The sequence below is a fragment of the Odocoileus virginianus genome, chromosome 17, assembly GCF_023699985.2.
Source record: "Odocoileus virginianus isolate 20LAN1187 ecotype Illinois chromosome 17, Ovbor_1.2, whole genome shotgun sequence".
Classification (NCBI taxonomy): Eukaryota; Metazoa; Chordata; class Mammalia; order Artiodactyla; family Cervidae; genus Odocoileus; species Odocoileus virginianus.
Genome location: NC_069690.1, coordinates 52,828,505 through 52,848,808, shown reverse-complemented (window position 1 = coordinate 52,848,808; position 20,304 = coordinate 52,828,505). Strand labels below are relative to the sequence as shown.

Below are 20,304 nucleotides of genomic sequence, written 5' to 3'. Positions count from 1 at the left end.
AAAAAAAAAAAAAATCCACATGTGCAATCTATGCAGTCGTTGAAAAGAATGAAGTCAAATTCTGTGTGCTGAAAGGAAAAGATTGCTAAGGTTCGTCTGAACAAATGGTATGTAAATATACTTACATTTGTCTAAAAAATGAGCTCTAGGTATTAAGTCTCTTGAAAGATCCACCAGGCATCGTTTTTGGCATTACTACTTTGAAGCTCAGTTCTGGGAATTAGGGTTGGCAGGTTACTTTTTGTGCATTGTATGCTCTTTCATAGGACTTCCCTAGTGGTTCAGATGGTAAAGCATCTGCCTACAGTGCAGGAGACCTGGGTTCGATCCCTCGGTTGGGAAGATCCTCTGGAGAAGGAAATGGCAACCCACTCCATTACTTTTGCCTGGAAAATCCCACGGATGGAGGAGTGTGGTGGGCTACAGTCCATGGGGTCGAAAAGAGTCGGACATGACTGAGTGACTTCGGTTTCATGCTCTTTTATACTGTTTGTTTACTGTGCACATTTTATTTATTTTTGGCTATGTGGCATGTGGGACCTCAGTTCCCCCACCAGGGATCTAACCCGTGTCCCCTGCAGCAGAAGCATGGTGTCTTAACCACTGAACCACAGGGAGGTCCCTATGTATGCATTTTAAATGTTGATAATACATTTCAAAAAGAGAGGAAAAAAAAGAGAAAACTCACCCAATAATGGGTGTGCAAGACAACTGCTGTCAGTACCATAAGAGAGAAGGTGGGACAACAGTGCACGACCCCAATGGGTGGCGGAGACAGAGGCTGGTTTTATGGAGCCTGAAGCCTTTGTTGTGTTGGAGGCCCTGTGTAAGAAGTAAAACACGGGATTATAAACACATCATGCTGTGGCCACACTGAGGCCTCATGACAGGAGGGGAAATGTGATGAAGAGGAAGTCTGAGTGGAGCGAGATAGCAGGCTTAACCCATTCTGGCTTAAGTGTCCAACTTTTGCAAGTTTCATAAAACACATGTGACCATGTGAACTCATTGTTAGGGCTGCTCCCAGGCGGTGGACAGGACAGATCCTTTCCAGGACCACGCTAAGGGACTCAAGGGCAGTTCATTGTTGAACCATGTCGGGCGTGGAGGTGGAGATAAATTAGAAGTTTGGGATTAACATATACTACATATACTACTGTATGGCTTCCAACATGGCTCAGTGGTAAAGAATCCGCCTGCCAAGCAGGAGACACAAGTTTGATCCCTGGGTCAGGAATATCCCCATGGAGTAGGAAATGGCAGCACACTCTAGTATTCTTGCCTGGAAAATCTGATGAACAGAGTAGCCTCGAGGGCCACAATTTGTGGGGTTGCAAAGAGTCAGACACCACTTAGCGACTAAACAGCAAACAGCAGCAAACAGAAAGGACCTACTGTATAGTACAGGGAACTATACTCGATATATTGTAGTAACCTGTAATGGAAAGGAATCTGAAAAAGAATACACGGGTGTGTGTGTATAACTGAATCATTTTGCTGTGCACTTGCAACTAACATTATAAATTATACCTCAAGAATAAAGTAAATAAACTAAGAATTGCTTAAGCATTTTGTCATGAATGCTATTTTTCCCCAGAAGGAGACTGTGAAGTGTATCACCTAAAAAGGAAAAAAAAGAGTCACAGATCAGGATTGAGACAATTTTAATGTTATATTGTGATGTCCTTTGAGGTTTTCTGTAATACATTGTCTTTTAAATTCTGCTAATCCTTGTGCCCTAAATTGATTTTGTAATCCTCACTTTGAAAACTCCGATTCCAAAAGGAAGGATGAGGGTAGTGTGGGTGGGGGACGCAGAGGAGAGGACAGGAGGAGAGTGCTGGAGTTGATGTGAGTAATACCCCGCCATGTTCCCCACCCCAGCCCGCCAGAGATGGGACCTGCATCCACCCAACTCCTGGAGCGGAAACTGTCCCATATTGACGGGTCCCCAGTCAGTTTACTAAAGGGTGTGTCGGTGAGATTTAGGTCATTCTCATCCTCTTGGTAGGAGAAGAGTTTTGTTTCTCTTAGTATTTGTTTAATTATTTATGTATGGTTGCACTGGGTCTTCGTTTCGGCACTCGGGCTTTCTCTAGTTGCCGTGAGTGGGGGCTACTCTGTTGTGGTGCGCAGGCTTGTCGTGGGCTTGTTTCGGAGCACGGGCTAGCTGTGGCACACGGGCCCATTAGTCATGGCTCTCGGACTCTAGAGCGTAGACTCAGTAGCTGTGGCACACAGGCTTCAGTGTGGACTCTTCCTGGACCAGGGATTGAACCTGTGTCCCCTGCATCAGCAGGTGGATCCTTATTCCCTGTACCCCCAGGCACTGCTGAGAGTTTGTCTTTAGATGTCACATCTTTGTTTCACTCTTCAAGGGCTAGGAGACTCAAAAGACTGAGGGGCTTTTTTCCATTTCTCAACCAAGAGGGCAGGCAAGCCTTCCTGTTCCTTGACGGTAGTTCCCAGCTCTGGCTGAACACAGAAGTTATCACACACCCTGAAGGTTCAAAGCCCCAGGCTCTTGCCTGGAGCTTACTATCTGTGACTGGGGCTGTAGGGGCTGGAGATTGGAGATGACAGAATGACTGGACCTAGAGAGGGAAGGGGTGCTTTCCAGATCCCTGAACTGGAGCAGAGTTTGGGGAATTCTCCAGTGGTACCCCTCCAACCCCCCCCCCCCCTTTATCTGTCCTGCTCCCGCATAGCAATCCCAAGAGGTGGGTTGTGGTCAATGGGGGTCCTGAAGTGTGCTTTGTGGGGGTTGTGTGAAAGGGTCCAGCTATCTGAACAGAGAATTCAGTATAAAGAATTAACATAGGTATAAAGTAGCCGTGTTGCTTTAAAGGTAGGTCGCTATGTAATAGAAAAGGTGAAAAAAAATAATTCTAAGGTGTCCCAGAGGTACCTGAACCTAGGACTGGAGGAACCAAAGGGCAAGTTGGAATAATTATAATAAAACATAGGAGCTTGAAGGAAACGCCGCTGGGGACTAAAACCTAATGCTCTGAGTCGGGCACACACTTGCTGCTGGCAGTGTCTCTAAATGGGGCTCCGGGTAGCTAGTTCTGCAAGGGGTGGAAAAATGGCAAACTGCATTTAGCTGCTGATAAGGAACTGCAGCTGGCCTTCCCTGGTGGCTCAGTGGTAAAAATCTGCCTGCCAATGCAGGAGACACAGGTTCCATCCCTGGGTCCGGAAGATCCCCTGGAGAAGGGAAGGGCAACCTACTCCAGTATTCTTGCCTAGGAAATACCATGGACAGAGGAGCCTGGTGGGCTGCAATCCATGGTGTGGCAAAAGAGTCTGACACGACTAAACGACCAAACAGAAACAAAGGAACTGCCCCTTCCGGGGTGAGGAAGCCTTCCAGAGATGACGAAACAGCCAGCAGCTGGGAGGCAGTCGGCCCCCTTCCTTCTCCGCCCCGCAGGCCCTCTTATCGCCCCCTGTTGGCAGAACCCGGCAGGGAGCAGCAGGTACTGGAGAAAGGCAGCATCCAAAGCTCCTATATCAACATTCAAAAAACGAAGATCAAAAAAAAAAAAAGAAAGAAAAACAAAGATCATGGCATCCGGTCCCATCACTTCATGGCAAATAGATGGGGAAACAATGGAAACAGTGACAGACTTTATTTTCTTGGGCTCCAAAATCACTGCAGATGGCGACTGCTGCCGTGAAATTAAAAGATGCTTGCTCCTTGGAAGAAAAGCTATGACCAACCTACACAGCGTATTAAAAAGCAGAGACATAACTATGCCAACAAAGGTTCATCTAGTCAAAGCTTTGGTTTTTCCAGTAGTCATGTATGGATGTGAGAATTGAACCATAAAGAAGAATTGATGCTTTTGAACTGTGGTGTTGGAGAAGTCTCTTGAGAGTCCCTTGGACTGCAAGGAGATCAAACCAGTCAATCTTAAAGGAAATCAATCCTGAATATTCATTGGAAGGACTGATGCTGAAGCTGAAGCTCCGATACTTTGGCCACCTGATTCGAGGAGCCAACTCATTAGAAAAGACCCTGATGCTGGGAAAGACTGAAGGCAGGAGGAGAAGGGGACAACAGAGGACGAGATGGTGGGATGGCATCACTGACTCGATGCACATGAGTTTGAGTAAACTCCGGGAGATGGTCAAGGACAGGGAAGCCTGGCGTGCTGCGGTCCATGGGGTCGCAAAGAGTCAGACACGACTGAGCGGCCGAACAGCAGCAGGCCCTGGCCCCCAGAGCCCCGTTTACAGGGTGGATGCTGTGAGTTGAACTGTGTCCCCCCCTCAAATGCATGTGTCAAAATCCTAACCCCTCGTGCCTCAAATCGTGACCTTATTTGGAAGGAGGGCTGTGGTAGATATAATTAGTTCACATGAGGTCATTAGAGTGGGCCCTAGTCCAACATGACCAGTGTCCTTATAAAAAGGGGAAATTTGGGCACAGCTATGCACACAGGGAGAATGTCATGTGAAGACAAAGGCAGAGTGCTACAAGGACTGCCAAACATTGTCAGTAAACCCCCAGAAGCTATGGGAGAGGCCTGGGACACATTCTGCCTGAGAAGGGACCGACCCTGCCAACACCTTGATCTCAGACTCCGGCCTCCCCAGAGCTGGGGGACAATGCTTTTCTGTTGTTTGGGCCACCTAGTGTGTTACTTTGTTAGTCTGCTCAACCCGAGCAGACTCACGCAAGTGGGGCTGAAGGAGAAAGACAACAGTTGGTCACAATCTCCAAACGCTTGCTTGGCCCGGGGGAGAGGAGGCTCACCGTACGAGGACCACTAGGGCTCAGACCACTGGCATCTCAGCTGCTGCCCCAGTGGAGACGCTTTCCCATCCCATGTGTGTGCTCTTTTCTTAGTGGCTGAGTTGTGTCCAACTCTTTGCAACCCTTTGGACTGTAGCCCATCAGGCTTCTCTGTCCATGAGATTTCCCAGGCAAGAATACTGGAGTGGCTTGCCATTTCCTCCTCCAGGGGTTAAGGGACCGAACCTGCATCTCCTGCATTGCAGACAGATTCTTTTCTTGCTGAACCATCCAGGAAGCCCCCTTCCATCGCATGGCACCGTATAGTGTAAGTGTTAGTTGCTCAGTCGTGCCCGACTCTTTGTGACCCCATGGACTGCAGCCCACCAGGTTCCTCTGTCCTTAAGATTTTCCAGGCAAGGATTCTGGAGTGGGTTGCCATTTCCTTCTCCAATGGCACTGTATAAACTCAGACTATCATTCTACTGAGGGGAAGACCCTCAAACCCGAAAAAAAAAAAATTCCTGAAATTGAATTTCTTACCCTCTCAGTGAAGGGCAGCTCATAGTCAAATTTTATGATTTAGGAAAATTACCAAAATTGACATTTCTTGTACCTGAGCATTATGGAGCCTTTTCATACTTGATACACTGCATTTTTTTCCTTCACTCAGCCAGTCATCATCTTGAGAAAGATAACTCTTGGTAAGTCTCAACTTTCCGAGATCTGCTATTGGTTGGCTGGGCTTCGAAGCTGGAGCGGTAGATGCCACGTGGGGCGCCAGTGATGGGAAGTGAGCTGTTTCAGGGCGTGTCATTTTGGCCTCGGGTATTTCGGTAACACAGGTTCCTTGCTTCTCCATCGGGAAGCCCAGCCAGGGCTTGTCTGCGGCTGTTTCTGGTTGCTATGGAGATGAGCTCCACCCAGCGGTTCCCCATCCAGACCTCCCTGCTCTGTGGAGTTCAGTATCCCCAGGCACAGCTGCAAGGCTGGTTCTGAGTGATTCCTGCTGTGGGAGTGTTTACACAACGCCCCTGCTCTCAAGTTCCCCTCTGTGCCTTCCACATCCCAGAAAGCCAGAAAGACCCAGGCATCACTTCTGACCTTGTCTCCACCCCAGCACCGAGGAATCGGGCCTGGAGGGACCCTTCTACAGGAGGAAGCTCAGGGAGGCGTCCAGAGGGGCTTCTGTGGGTCTGGGGCCCTTCCTGCTATTTCTGGGTCCTCCTTCCAAGAGGGTGGGGGGCAGGGAGGCTCCTCTCCATCTCCCTGGAAAGATGCATGATCTCTCTCATCCCTTTGTTTTTTCCTTCTTTAAAACCATTTTTCACATGAATAATAGAGTGGCTTGGGGTTTTTTTTTTCTTTTTTCTTTTTGCCCATCCCACAAGCCATGGGCCATCTTAGCTCCCCAACCGGGGACCTAACCCAAGCCTCCTGTAGTGTAAGCATGGAGCTCTAACCACTGGATGGCCAGGGAGTTCCCTATAGAGTGATTTTAAACTTTCAAATCCGATTGTATTGTTTACCCATGTGAAACCCTGCCATGGGCTGCCCGTTCCTCCTAATTAAAGTCCAGAATCCTTACCAGGTTCTGCCCCACCAGGCCTGGCTGCCACTTCACACCACTTGCCTTCCTTAAAACACTTTGGTTCCTGGGTGCTTGGCCCAGTCCCGAGCCTACACCCATCCTCTCTGTCTTGCTCACTCCTTGCCCTCCAGGCATCAGCTGTCCCTTCAGGGAGGTCTTTCCTGAAAATGCCTGTCTGCCAGCCCCGCTAGGGCCCCTTCTCCTGACCACTGTCTAATTTCCTTTTTAAAAAAAATTTCTGTCCCTGGAAAATTTGTGTTTCATTTCATTTTGTAACATAGCAGAGGCAAAACTTTTTTTTTTTTTTTTTTTACCTTTTCTTCAGCGTAAAAATATACTGGCTACGTCACATAAAATTTACCACCGTTAAGTGTGCAGTTCGGTGGCATTAAGCACAATCCCATTATTGTGAGACCATCCTCACGATCCTTCTCCAGAACTTATGCAACACCTCAAATGGGAATTCTGACCCCAGTAAACACTAGCTCCTCAATCCCCCTGCCCCCAGCCCTTGGGAACGCCCCCTCCTACTTTCTGTCTCTATCAATTTGCCTATTCTCAGTGCCTTGTATAAGTGGAAACACACAAGATTTGTCCTTTCACATTTGGCTTATTTCACTTGGCATAATGTCTTCAAAGTTTATTCATGTGATAGCATGTGTCAGAATCTCAGTCTTTTTTAAGGCTGTTGTGTATTCAGACCACGCTGTGTTTACCCATTCATCCATTGATGAACACTTGGGTTGTTTCCACCCTTAGGCTGTTGTGAATTATGTTGCTATGAACATGGGTTTACAAGCATCTGAGTCCCTGCTTTTAGTTCTTTTGGGTGTATCCCAGGGGTGGAGTCCCTGCCCGTTCCTTGTGCAGTGCTTATTACAGCTACTGCTATCATGGGGCCGGGTGTGTGGCTCCGGCATCTCTGTTGGGATTACTCACCACGGCATCCCCAGCGCTGAATACAGCACACCGCGCTGAATACATATTGTTGAGTGAGGGAGGGAAAGTGTCCCGTCTTAGTGGGTGGAGCCACATGGGGCATCCTGACACCTGTAGTCTGGGCTAATCTTAGCTCCCAAAGAACAAACTCATGGAGTTCCCCAACTGACAAAATTTCCAAGAGTATCAGCTTTATTTATTTTTGAAATATAAGTTTACACGTTTTAATTTATTTTTAAGAATATTTTAGAATCAGGACATGTACACATCTGACTAAGCAGCATGGTTGACACAGATGACATCCAGTAAGCACCAGTAAGCTTCCAAGAACCATTTATTGTGCTGCCAGTAGTACTGGTGAAGAAAGAGAATAAATAACAGTGCTTTGGGGAGCATCATAGTCATCAATGGGGTAGGGAAAGAGGGAGCCTCATTGTGAACATAACAGCAGGAACAACTCCCGAGTACTGCATTCAAGAGAATAATACCAGTAACACGTATTGAAGGCTCACTCTGTGCCAGACTTGTGCCAAGCACTTTGCCTAAACAGCTCATTTCATCCTCAAAAAAACACTATGTGCTTTTCTCTGAATTTCTCCCACCTGTTTCTTTCTCCTCCAACCCACTCCCCTCTGGCAACTACCTGTTTGTTCTCTGTATCTGTGTCTGAATTCTACTACTATTATTTTTAAAAATCAGTACCAGTCATTAGCAGTCTAGATTCACAGATTTTTATTTCACTTATTTGTTATTCTTTCAGCTTCCCCGAGCAGCATGTGGGATCCTAATTTCCTGACCAAGGGTCAAACCCATGCCCCCTTGAGGAGTCTTAATCACTGGACCGACAGGGAAGTCCTTGCGCTTTTATTATTATCCCTATTTTACTAGTGAGGAAATCGAGGCACAGAGGGGGCTAAGTACCCTGCCCAAAGACATATGGCTAGGAAATAGCCAAAGTGGAATTTTTAGCCCAGACTTTGTGATTCCAGAACTCACACACAAAACCATTCTTCTCCATTGCTGGAGCAGAGAAGTGCTACTCTTTACGTTATAGCCAGATCAGAGATATTACAGAGTAAAATTAAAAACTGAGTGTCATTTACAGACAAAGTACCCAGGACTTCAAAGATTACCTCCTACCTGTCTCCGTGTTCAGGCTGTGAGCGCCTCCCCGGCCAATTCACTGAGGATGCTGGGAAGCAGATTGAGGCTTGCACCCAGGTGGGGCCTGTGAGGACCACTCAGGACCTCCTGCAGTTCTTAGGCATCTCCCAGAAGATATGATGTTGCAGAAAAGGAGTGACTTCATATTCTAGATTTCGAACATTGGCATCAAATGTTGAGTGTGTTGAAGCAAAAATGGAAATAAATTGTTTCCTCTCCTGAGAACAAGGAAAGTAAAGAGAACGTTGAACAGGCTAGAGAAGAAACTTAAATGGGCCTGAAAGACTTAATCACTCCTAGTCTTATTTTCCTGTCACTAATCTGTAGTGTCTGTTAGATTTGTCTTTCACAAAGCTAACCTATCGCCCCCTGATACTATGTTTATTACATCCTGCACCTGGTGCTTCCTCTCTCCTCACTCTGTGGAAGCAAATCACCCCTTATCGCTATTTGCATTTCAGAAAGAAGGTCAAAGGCAGATAACCGAGAGGCAAATAAACCCAGTTACGGGACTGTTTTGAAATAACGCAAGAAGAAGAAAAACACAAGACCTTCATTACTTTGATTTTACCCTAAAACCAGGAAACCCGGGCTATATAATGTCTCTCAGTTCCCCTGGGAGGGGGGCACAGTCCTTGAGGTGCTAGCCTGCTGTATCTTTGCCCCACGCATGGCAGAGGAATTGAGCCATCTTCCTTTTATTATTGTTATTGTTAATTAAGTTATTTATTGGCTGTTGCTGTGTGGGCTTTTCTCGAGTTGCAGACAGCAGGGGCTCCTCTCTAGTTGTGGTGCGCGGGCTTCTCGTTGCCGTGGCTTGTCTTGTTGAGCAGCAGGAGCTCTAGGGCATGCAGGCTTCAGAAGCTGCACATGGGCTCAGTAGTTGCAGGCCCTGGGGTCTAGAGCACAGTCTCAATAGTGGCGGTGCTTGGGCTTAGTTGCTCCACAGCATGTGGGATATTCCTGGATCAGGGATCAACCCTACTTCTCCTGCCTTGCAGGTGGCTTCTTTACCACTGAGCCACGAGGGAAGCCTCTAAGCCATCTTTCTATTTCCTCCAAATTCTGTCTCCGTGTTCCTATTTGGCATCGGTGGACAGGGAGCCCAGATTTGGGGGACAGGTATGGGGCTGAATGGGACACAGACCCTGCAGCTAAACGCTGTCTTCTTCCCAGGGGAGAAAACCCAGCAACAGCAGAGACAACTGCAAACCTCTGCCCCTCCCAGTTCAGCCCCATCTTCCTGGCCAGGCCCTCATTTTTAGCCACAGTCTCAGTCCAGCCTCGCCCTGTGCCTGGGAAGTGAAGAAAGGCACTTCTGTGAGTTTCTTGAGTGGGCTGGAGGAGGAGGAGCAGGAGGAGAGGGGAGGAGATGGAGGGAGGAGGATGTGTCTACCCCTTTCCTCCTGGAATCAGGGGTGGGGGGATGGTGGGAGCAGGGAGGGGTGCAGGACCTAGCAGTCTGCAGCTGCCAAGAGGGGAGAGATGCTTGAGCCCATTGATCAGCCTGTTGTTTGGAATTTCAGGGCTCATTTTCCCACAGAACAAAGCTCAAGTGGCAGTTGGCTCCCCGCCTGGCCCAAAGGAGCCAGACTCGGCTAATAGTAACGCAGCCTCCAACGACCCTTCACACTCTTCACACGCTGCCAATGTCTGTTATTGGCCCGGCTCCCATGGGAGCTTTGGAAACTATAGAGCCTCAGGCCGCTCTGGAAGAAAGGACTCTGGTGGCCGTGGAAACTGGGGTCTGGACAGGAGCAGCTCTTCCACAGGCGACAGCACTGGGAAGCAGCCTGTGTGTGTGTGTGTGTGTGTGTGTGTAGACATTTCTAAGGACATCCCTCAGTTTCTTCTTCTGCAACTGCTGGTGGTAAACAAAGGTTTGAACTAGATCGATGATTTTCTAACCTTTGTCTTTTTAACAGCTTCTCTTTTGCAAGTCATCTTGCACAAAATCTGTTCTGATTATAAAGCGTTGGCAGGGGCAGTGAGGGACTGGCCCCCTGGTATCCCTTCCCACCCCACCAGCCTGCCCTGCCTCAGTGTCCCTCCTCAGAACTCCAGATGTCCTCAGAGCATGTTGGAAAAGTCAGTGGGCTGGATCCACACACACAGCTACACCCAGGCAGACATGCAGACCTATACACTAATGCAGAAGCACAAGCACAGACACACACAGGAGCACACAGACACCTAAACACACATAGACAAAGAGATACACCCAGAAACACACAGACGCTCACAGACACCCCATCTCTCCAGCTCTAGTATGATCCTACAATCAGAGAGGAAGTGCAGGGTTGCAGCTGATACTCTAGACTGGGGATGACAATGAAACTTGGGGTCAGCCTCAGCCAATTTCTTGTGAGCTGTGCAGCCCTGGGTGAGCTGGTCCCCTGCTCTGAGCTGTAAATGTTAACACTGGGATCTGAGATTAAGGTGTACAAGGTTCTGTGAGTCTCTGAAATCTGGCAGCCACTCTGGTGACTTTCCAGGTGGCTCAGTGGTAATAGAATCTGCCTGTCAAGGCAGGAGACGCAGGTTCGATCCCTAGGTCGGGAAGATCCCCTGGAGGAGGAAATGTTAACCCACTCCAGTATTCTTGCCTGGGAAATCCTAGGGACAGAGGAGCTTGGTGGGCTACAGTCCATGTGGTCGCAAAGACTCGGACACTGCTTAAAGACTGAACAACAAAGTCGCTCTGCAAGTGGCAGGGACACTGTGGCTGCAGACTTGACTAGTCAGGTCTGAATTGCAGGAAGGAAGCACCAGTCCTGTGCAGGGGCCTCGTCCATCTAACTCACTTTCCGCGGCATGCCGGGACCCTGCAGAATCAGGGGCCTGAGCGGTCTCGCAAGAGGAGTGGGATGGCGTGCCAGGCAGAGGTGGGCGGGGCTCTGTGAAAGGTGGGAGGGTTCCGGAGGTCAGGGGACTCCCCATTGGTCCACGTTGCCACAGCAACGTGGAGGCGCAGCCTCCCCTATCCGCCCCTGGGCCCCGGTGAGCTGGGGCCCTTGGCTGTCAAGGAAACAGTGCCGAGAACACAGAGCCCCAGGAGCCAGCAGGCCCCGCCCGGAAAAACAACATCCTGGCTGTGGGGCACCAGCAGGCTCTGTGGGAGGGGCTATTTTTAGCTGGCGAGGCAGCCGGGGCAGGACTTGTATGGCCTTGCTGTCTGGCTGTATAACTCAGCCATTGTCCTGCCTGACCTTAGGCCCGGGGCTCAGAGGCCTCTGTCTGCCCCTGTTCTCCAGGCTCGGCCCTCCCTGGGGTGCACCTGAGTCACCGAGAACCCCCCGGGCGGCGGAGGTTGGCCTGGGAACACAGCTTGTAGCCTCAGGAAGCAAGTTCTCTGCCTTGAAATCAGCACGCAGGTGTCCCAAGCTGTGATGAGGTTGGGTGGGGAGTGGTCCTAGGGCCGCACGGGTCCCTGGACCTTCCTGAGAGAGAGGCAGAGGCTCTCCTGGGGCACAGAGCCCGGGGTCTCCCCAGCGTGGAGGCTGAGCCCCGTTCCAGCCGCCCAGCTGGTGCAGAGATGTGAGGCAGCCTTCGAAGGAAGAGACAGGTCCTTTTAGGGAAGACATTCCCAGCTCCAGCCACACCCTGGGGTTGGTTCGGCTGCAGCCCTCATGAGCTGAGAAGGTGTGCATATGAAAACAGCTCTAGGTCTCCGACTTTGTTGCCCACGCCCAGGAGTCCTGCCCTGCTTTTGCGGGGTGTGAGGTCTGCACTGAATCTTGGGCAGACACCCTTCGGCAGGTTCCAGAACTAGGCTATAGCAACAAGGATGAAAATAGCTGGTGGGCACCAGACCATCCAAAGCAAACACGCGGGCAGCCAGAATGACTGTGGGGCTGGACCCCTCCAGGAAGCCACCTCTGGCTCTCCTTGTTCAGAACCTGGGAGTAGGGGGTGTGCAAAGGGTAGGCACCCCATTTCAGCCTCCTTTTCCTGGGCCAGGTCTCTCCCGCCCAGTAGGAATCCTGGGACCAGGGCCTTGCTCCCTTCTCCTGCCTTTCAAGACCAGCTCAGGAAAGATGAGAAGCACTGGGAATTCTTGGTGGGTGCTGAGAAGGGTGCTTCCCAGGTGGCTCAGTGGTAAAGAATCCGCCTGCCAATACAGGAGACTCAAGTTCGATCCCTGGGTCGGGAAGATCCCCTGGAGGAGAAAATGGTAACCCGCTCCAGTATGCTTGCCTGGAAAATCTCATGGACAGAGGAGCCTGGAGGGCTACAGTCCATGAGGTCACAAAGGGTGGGACACAACTAAGCACGAACGAGAGAAGGGTAGAAAAGGGAGTCGTTCATACACCAAACGTTTATTGTGCACCTACTATGTGCCAGGCCCTGTCCCAGGAACCTGGGAGGGGGGGATCAGGGTAGCCTGGAAATGTCCAAGCTGCATTCTCCCAGAAACAAGGCCTGCAGGGGGACAGGGTCTGGGGGGCCTCCTCCCTGAGTGGTGGAAGGCCTTGGGTACAGAAGGTGGAGGCCTCTAGGAATGAGAAGGCTGGGGAATGTGTGGGGGTCCGAGGCTGGTGCCTTCTCTGGTTCAAACCAGGAGTGCAGAGAAGCAAGCTTCCTGGGAGCTGGGTCAGTGGTGGGAGGAGGCCCTGGGCCCCCACATCACCTCCTCTTCAGCACGGATATGCAGGACTTCTTGAGGGGCCCGATCTGCAGATGGGCGTCTACACTCTCCAGGAAGAAGGCAGGCTTGAGCCTGCGCGTGAAGAGCCCTGCAAAGTGGCTGTCCAGGCGGCTCTGGAAGGGGTCGACGGGGGAGGCCGGCATGCCACTCCGGCGTGCCCGGGAGGCCCTCAGCCTCCGTAGGAGGCTCATCTTGCCATCCCGTACAGCGTAGAAGGCCAGGGCTCGGTCGGCGTATTCTAGGCAGACCCCCACGGTGGGTGAGAAGGGGTGCGGCAGGGGTGCCTCCTGCCCGTGGAACCAGATGGAGAAGCTGCGACCGTTCCACTGCAGGCAGCAGGAGTAGGCGTTGCGGCCCAGCCGGCCCCGGTCGTAGGGCTCTTGTGGGGAGAAGTCTTCGGCCATGACCCCCACACTGACCCAGCCCTCGATGATCTCCACCTCCCAGTAGTAGGTGCCCCTGTCCAGGGCGCCTTCACCCAGCACCTGCTCGCAGTGGGTGAAGCGGGTGGGCGACTCGGGGTAGTTAATAGGACACAGCACCCTCTTCACGCCCTTGGTTCCAAACAGCTGCAGGAACTTGTCGGCTGTGTCACTGTCCAAGTCCACGATGTAGGCAACTGCCCCCACGGACCAGAGAGAAACGCGGGGCTCAGGTCCAGGGTCAGATGGGGCAGCCTTTCCCCGAGGGGCCCGCCTTTCCCCGAGGGGCCCACCTCCCCCAAACACCTCTCCCGTCATTTGCAACCGGCACAATTCAGCCACTGCGGGGAGCCCCCTGTGAGCTGACCTAGTTCACCCCCTGAACCAGGGACAGGAATCCCGGCCCTTGGGCACTTAGGGCCCAGCCCAGCAGCCTTGGGAGAACCCAGGTGAGCATCCTGGCGAACCCAGGTGTCAACTTACACTTGAGGAAGTAATCCCTGGGAGCCTCACTCTCTAGGTTGTTGGTGCTGTCGGGGTCCTGGGACTCAGCGTCTGCTACAGAAAAGGAGACATTGGAAGGGGGTCTCCCTAGCTGCCTGTGGCTGGGCTGCGCAAGGCAACCCCCCTCTGACCCTGTGATTGAAATCCTCCTCCTCCTCCATCCTCCCAGCACCCCAGGCCACCTGGGGACAGGCACATGCCCAAATACAGTACCCTGTGTTCACACGAGTGCCTGGTCCTTGTTCTATGCCCCCTCCCCACCCCCACCCCGCTCCAGGTCGTCCCTGGGCTTTAGCCCCTCTGAATAGAGGGCGTGCCAGGCCAGGCCTTCTCTGCCCCCTGGGCTGTGACCAAAGGAGCTGACTCGTGATTACAGGGTGGTGGCTCCAGTCCCTGGCAGGATTTGGGGTCCCACCCTGCGCTAGGCACAGTTTCCATCCTCTACCTCCTGAGCGGGCACTGGGCCTGGGGCCCTGTGCGGGGAGCCTGGGGAAGGGTGAGTCACTTGCGGGGGGCGCCCACCTTCCGTGCCCGGCTTCTGCAGCCCGTCTTCATCACCGCCCAGCCCCCGCAGCTGCTCCCACTGGCTGGAACAGGCCGCAGCCAGGACGGCCCGCACGGCGCGCACAGCCTGGGAGGACTTGGTGAAGCTGAGCTCCCTCGGGGGTCCGGGCCCGGGGCCGCACCCTTCCTCCAGGGCCAGCCTGAGTGCCAGGAGCTCCTGTGTCAGACAGACGCCCTTAAGGTCGAGCGGGGCCGCAGCAGCTCCTCCGGGCAGGAGACAGACAGCTCCGCTAGGAGGCCAGCACAGCCCTGAAGGCAGCCCCCCACCCCCGGCGGCCTCCTCCTCCCGCTGCCTCCCCGCTTCGGTGCCCGCCGCGCCCGCGGAGCTGCCCTCACCTGCAGGAAGCTGACCGAGTCGGCTTCGGGGACCTGACTCAGGTTGTGGCGGGCCCTGCTGAGTCGGCTCCGCTGCTCCTCCTGCCGCCGCAGGTCGCCCTGGGAGCGGCCCAGCATGGCCGCCTCCCCCTCGTCGATGAAGCCCAGCACCTCCGTCTGAAACTCCTGCAGGGCGGCCGCAGCCTCGGCAAACAGCCGGCTCACCCTCTCCCGCTCTGCCACGGCTGCGCTCTGCACAGTACGGTGGAGAGTGAGGGCAGAGAACACCCCGACGACGTTTTGGCCACCTTCTCAGACCCCCCCCCCCTTCCCACCCTGTCTTATTGAGGGCGGAGGTGGACAGAGGCACCAGCCCGACCTACCCTGGGTCTGCGCCAGGTTAGGGGGGAGGCAGGCGTGCTCAGTGGAGCCGGGCCATGCCCTGGGCACGTGCTCCTCTGGGGTAGATGGTGCCATGCTGAAAGCTCACAGCACAGGCAGCCTGCGGTAGGGGTGGACGGGGGCGGGGGCGGATGGGATCTGACCTTGATGAGGGCCACCGTGCGCCGGGACTGAGCGATGCCTGCGCCCAGCTCATCCATGCGGTCCTCCACGGCACTCAGGACTTTGGGCTGCTCGGCCTGTGGACGACACCCTCGAGGAGAAAGGGGTCTGGAAGTAGGGTCCCGGGCCTCACCAAGGGGGAGGTGGGGGTGACCAGGAGTGGTATCTGGGTCCAGGTGGACTGCTGCCCTTTCTGAATGCCTGCCCTTTCTGAATGCCTGGGAGAGGGCAGGCTGGTGGGCTGTGGGCTGCCTGCCTCCCCTCTTTTAACTGGTGAGCAAGTCCAGGGCCCTCCAGGTCCTCCATGTTGCTCACTATGATTTGAGAACTTCCCTCCATGGGAAAGAAACAGAAAGTGAGGAGGGATGCGCAAGCCGCCATTCAAACTGTCTGGGAATCACTGTCCCCCAAGAGTCTGTGTCCCCAATCCAAGCCTGAAAAATGGGGATTCCGGGCAAATCCCCTGGGCCTTATGAGTCACCACTTCAGGCAGGAGAGACGGAAAATCCCAAGGCCTGAGGCGCCAAGACCAGGCCGGGGGCCAAAGGAAACTGGGGGCGGAGGTAACAGGGCCGGACAGCCAGCTCATGCGCCCACCACCAGCCCCCGGAAGAGCCGGACAGAGCGGTCTGTGTGCTCGGTCCACCCTCTGCGGCACGTCTGTCGTCTGCCACACCCATCCAGACCCTCAGCCCAGGCAGATCTGAGCGGGACCGGCGGGAGCCCGGCCGAGGCACCGGCGGCCGCCGGGGACTCTGCGGACCCCACCTGGCTCCTTTAACCCCTCCCCCCACCATGGGCTCCACCCCAGCCTCAGTCTCCCAGCCCGATTTTTGCACCCTTTTCGAGTTCTCACTGGGTCCCTCCAACCCCCATTCTCATCCCGAGAGGAATGTCCCACAGCGAGCGGATGACCGTCAGGGCTGGAAAGCACCGCAGAGATCCTCAGGTTAGAGAGGGGAATTAAGGATGGCAAAGCAATGAGGGGTCCTCGGCTGGCAAGCGAGGCCCATCACCCGCCCCAGCCCGCCCGGCGCGCCCGCGCCCTACCTCCTGGAGCGCGCGCTCCTGCTCCAGCGGCACGAGCTCGTGGCCCCGGTGCTCCTGGGCGGCGCAGGCCTCGCACAGGCACACGCGCTCGGCGCGGCAGTAGCGCTCGAGCGGCCGCAGGTGGCGCGGGCACAGGCTCTCCTCCAGCCGGCGCAGCGGCGGCACCAGGCGGTGTCCGCGCAGCGCGGGGCTGCGCTCGTGCGGTCCCAGGTGCGCGGGGCAGAAGGACGCGAGGCAGGAGAGGCAGGAGAGAGCGGCGGGCAGGGCGGCGCCTTCGGGGCACGCATCACAGCGCACCGGCTCCTCGCCGGGCGGCCACGACTCGGGCGCGCAGGGAGCCGACGGCTCCGGGGCGCTGGGCGGCGCGCTGGGTGTTGCCGGCTCGGGGGCCGGGGCCGGGGCCGGCGGGGTCGGGGCCGGGCCGGGGCCGGGCCCCGGGCCCGAGCCCTGGCGGAGCTGCAGCAGCTCGGACAGCGTGTGGTTCTTGCGGAGCTGGAGGCCGTCGGGGAAGGGTTCCTGGCACAGCGGGCAGCGGGCCGTGCCTCCGGGGCCGCCGGAGCCACCCGCTCCGCGGTGCGGCCAGAGCGCGCCCAGGCAGGCGAGGCAGAAGTTGTGGCCGCAGGGCAGTGTCACCGGCTCCCGGAGCGGCTCCAGGCAGATGGGGCAGCTGAAGGGCCCACTCCCGTCCATGGCTCCGCGGCCGCGGCGCACCGCCTGCGCCGCTCGCGCCTGGGAGGGACCCGGACCGTTCGCGACGCGGCGCCGCCCCCTGGGACAGAGGCCAAGGGTCCGGCCCCCGCCCGCCCGCGGCTCGGACCGCCCCCCAGCGAAAAAGGCCGGCCTGTACCCGGCCCCGGCCCGGACAGCGTGGGGTGGGCTCTGGGCCCCAGTCTGACCCCTAGGGGCTCCTGGAGGAAAGAGCAGTGAGAGGGAGGGCAGAGAAGGCGACTGGAGGGGCCCCACTGAAAGCAGGGGAGGAATTCACCCCTCCATGACCGTCGATGGGGGTCCACCCCATGGCCAGCCAGGGCCTCCAGAGGGGCTGGGCGACCGCACGGTGTCAGGCAGGCACCTTTGCGCTCCAAACCCCTCCGCAGCACCTTTAGCCAAGCTGCTGAGACTTCCTGGTGGTCCAGTAGCTAAGACTCCCGGCGCTCTCAATGCTGGGGAACCGGGTTCCATCCCTGGTCAGGGAATTAGATCTCACATGCTGCAACTAAGCAACTAAATATTCCACATGCCCACAAGGAAGATCAAAGATGCTGCGTGCCACAGCCAAGACCTGGCTCAGCCAAATCAATGTAAAAAGAAAAAAGACAAAGTTGCTGAGCTGCAGGGAAAAATAACTGCTGATGGGCATATGTTTTTGCCTCTTAGTGACTCTATTTACCTCGGGTGGGGAACTTGGGCTTCTCTAAACTTAAAATGGGAAGTTGATGTCGTCCTCAAAGTCCACTGTCCTAGGAATTCAGATCCAGCCCATGGACACTCACGTGATGTGCCAGGGGCTCGGGCTGTGGGTTCCCCAAGTGGACGCGTTTGGCGAGACTAGTCTAACTATGCACTTAAAATGGTGCATTTTAGTATATGTAAACCATACCTCCATAATGTTAAATTAAAAAAAAAAACTAGAATGGCAACAAAATAACTAAAGGGGCACTGGGTTGTAACCCTAAGTATAAAATAAACTTCCATGAGTTCATGCTGTTATAAATAAATCTCTGGATAAATAAATAAATGAGGGAAAATAGACAAATTTCCCACTCAGAGGAATTCTAAACAGTTTTGGCACATTCTCCAAGATGGAGAATGGCTTCCCACTCTGTACGTGTGGAGGGTGCAGAGTGACTTTCTTCCAAAGGGAACGGAAGAGTAAGTTGACAGTGTGTAGTGATGAAAACGAGCCCAGCCAGGTGATCAAGGTCAACACCAACAGTGATAAGTCATGTCGGGCAGTAAGTACCGTGGATATGATGTGGTCTTCCTACCCACAGCCCCACTCTAATTATGATTAAAACTTTAGACAAATCCCAATGGAGACACAGTCTACACAGCGCCTGACCAGAACCCCTTGAAACTCTCAAGGCCATCAAACAGAAGCAGGGAAAGTCTGAAAAATCATCACGGCCAAGAGAAGTCCATGGAGACATGATAACTAAATGTCCTGTGTATTCTGGACTGTTCCTGAGAGAGAAAAAGGATGTTAGGGGGAAACAGGAAATTCAAATAAGTGATGGAATATAGTTAATAAGAATGTATCAATATTGACTCTTTCAATGTGACAAATGTACCATGGTCATGATGTGAGCAAAAGGACAAATTGGGAGGGAGGAATAGGGGAATTCTGAGTGATCTTTGCAACTTTTCTGTAAACTTGTAACTATTTTAAAAGTTCATAAAACAGGTTCCCCTTGTGGCTCAGTCTCCTCTGCCAGCATAGGAGACACCGGTTAGATCCCTGATCCAGGAAGATCCCACATACCACAGAGCAACCAAGCTCCCGCACCACAGCCATTGAGCCTGTGCTCCAGATCTCAGGAGCCGCGATAACTGAGCCCACGTGCCACAACTACTGAAGCCCGAGCCCCCTGGAGCCTGTGCTCTGCAACGAGAGAATCCTGTGCACGGCCGCTAGAGAGTAGCCCCTGCTCGCCGCAACTAGAGAGAAGCCCGAGCAGCAATGAAGACACAGCACAGCCAAAAATACATAAATAAAATTATGTTTGAAAAATTCATTAAAAACAAATAAAATAGCTGAGGCAATGCTTCCTACACCCAGGCCTGCAGACATCCTGCGATGAGAGGCCAGAGTGGAAGGAATACACAGATGGAGAGGGTTGATCCACATAGAGGTGGGGATTAGCCTTTCTGATTCCTCCAGGGCCCTTCTCAAAGCCTAGTGTAGTCTCAGACGTCTTTCCAGAGTAATGTTTTTATTTTTATACATTTATTCTTCTATGTTTTGGCCATGCTGTGCTGCCTGTGGGATCATAGTTCCTGACCAGGGATCGAACCCATGCCCCCTGCAGGGAAAGTGTGGAGTCTTAACCACTGGACCACTAGGGAAGTCCCCAGAGTAATGCTTTTAAATGCACAAAATAAAATATGCAGGGTTCCATGGCAATCAATTACATTGAAATACAGTTACAAAATATAAAGAAAACAAATTTGTGATAAAGTTATATCTGTGTTTCTTTAACACAAGAACAAATAACAAGATCTGATGGAAGCCTAAGAATTACTACGTTTTTGAGACAGTGACGAATGTAAGCATATTTCAAGTTCTCTGTCACTTCTGTAACATGCTATGAAAAATCTGTCATTTTCATTGGTGACAAGTCATAGCTATGGCTAATATCACTGTGCTGTGTTTTCTCCATTTGTAATAGAAAGAAATGCTAGATTACCATTAGAGGACATTGAAAATAAAGAGGATTCCCACCTCCTCAAAACCCTGGGTTAAACATGTCTAACTTAGGGGGAATTCCCTGATGGTCCAGGCGCTGACTTGGTGCTTTCAATGCTGTACCTCTGGTTCAACCCCTGATCGGCAAACTAAGACCCCACAAGCCCTGCCGCTGCTGCTGCTAAGTCGCTTCAGTTGTGTCCGACTCTGTGCGACCCCACAGACGGCAGCCCACCAGGCTCCCCTGTCCCTGGGACTCTCTAGGCAAGAACACCGGAGTGGGGTGCCATTTCCTTCTCCAATGCATGAAAGTGAAAAGTGAAAGTGAAGTCGCTCAGTCGTGTCCGACTCTTAGCGACCTCATGGACTGCAGCCTACCAGGCTCCTCTGTCCATG

General features: G+C 53.4%; 1 protein-coding gene across 2 annotated transcripts; it reads right to left on the bottom strand.

Annotated features, from left to right (window-relative positions):
- Positions 1 to 12,734: 12,734 nt before the first annotated feature.
- On the bottom strand, positions 12,735 to 17,257 carry TRIM47 (tripartite motif containing 47). Of its 2 annotated transcripts, none has more exons than XM_070479944.1 (6): positions 16,503 to 17,257; positions 15,434 to 15,529; positions 14,910 to 15,140; positions 14,532 to 14,730; positions 13,989 to 14,063; positions 12,735 to 13,702 (listed from the first exon to the last, which is right to left on the bottom strand). In XM_070479944.1, the coding sequence occupies exons 1-6, from the start codon at positions 17,190 to 17,192 to the stop codon at positions 13,062 to 13,064; spliced, it is 1,932 nt and encodes a 643-aa protein (XP_070336045.1). In that variant the 5' UTR covers positions 17,193 to 17,257; the 3' UTR covers positions 12,735 to 13,061. The 2 variants fall into 2 exon arrangements, with proteins under 2 accessions (XP_070336045.1, XP_070336046.1); XM_070479945.1 differs by having other exon boundaries at positions 13,989 to 14,060; positions 16,503 to 17,256.
- Between the last annotated feature and the right edge of the window lie 3,047 nt (positions 17,258 to 20,304).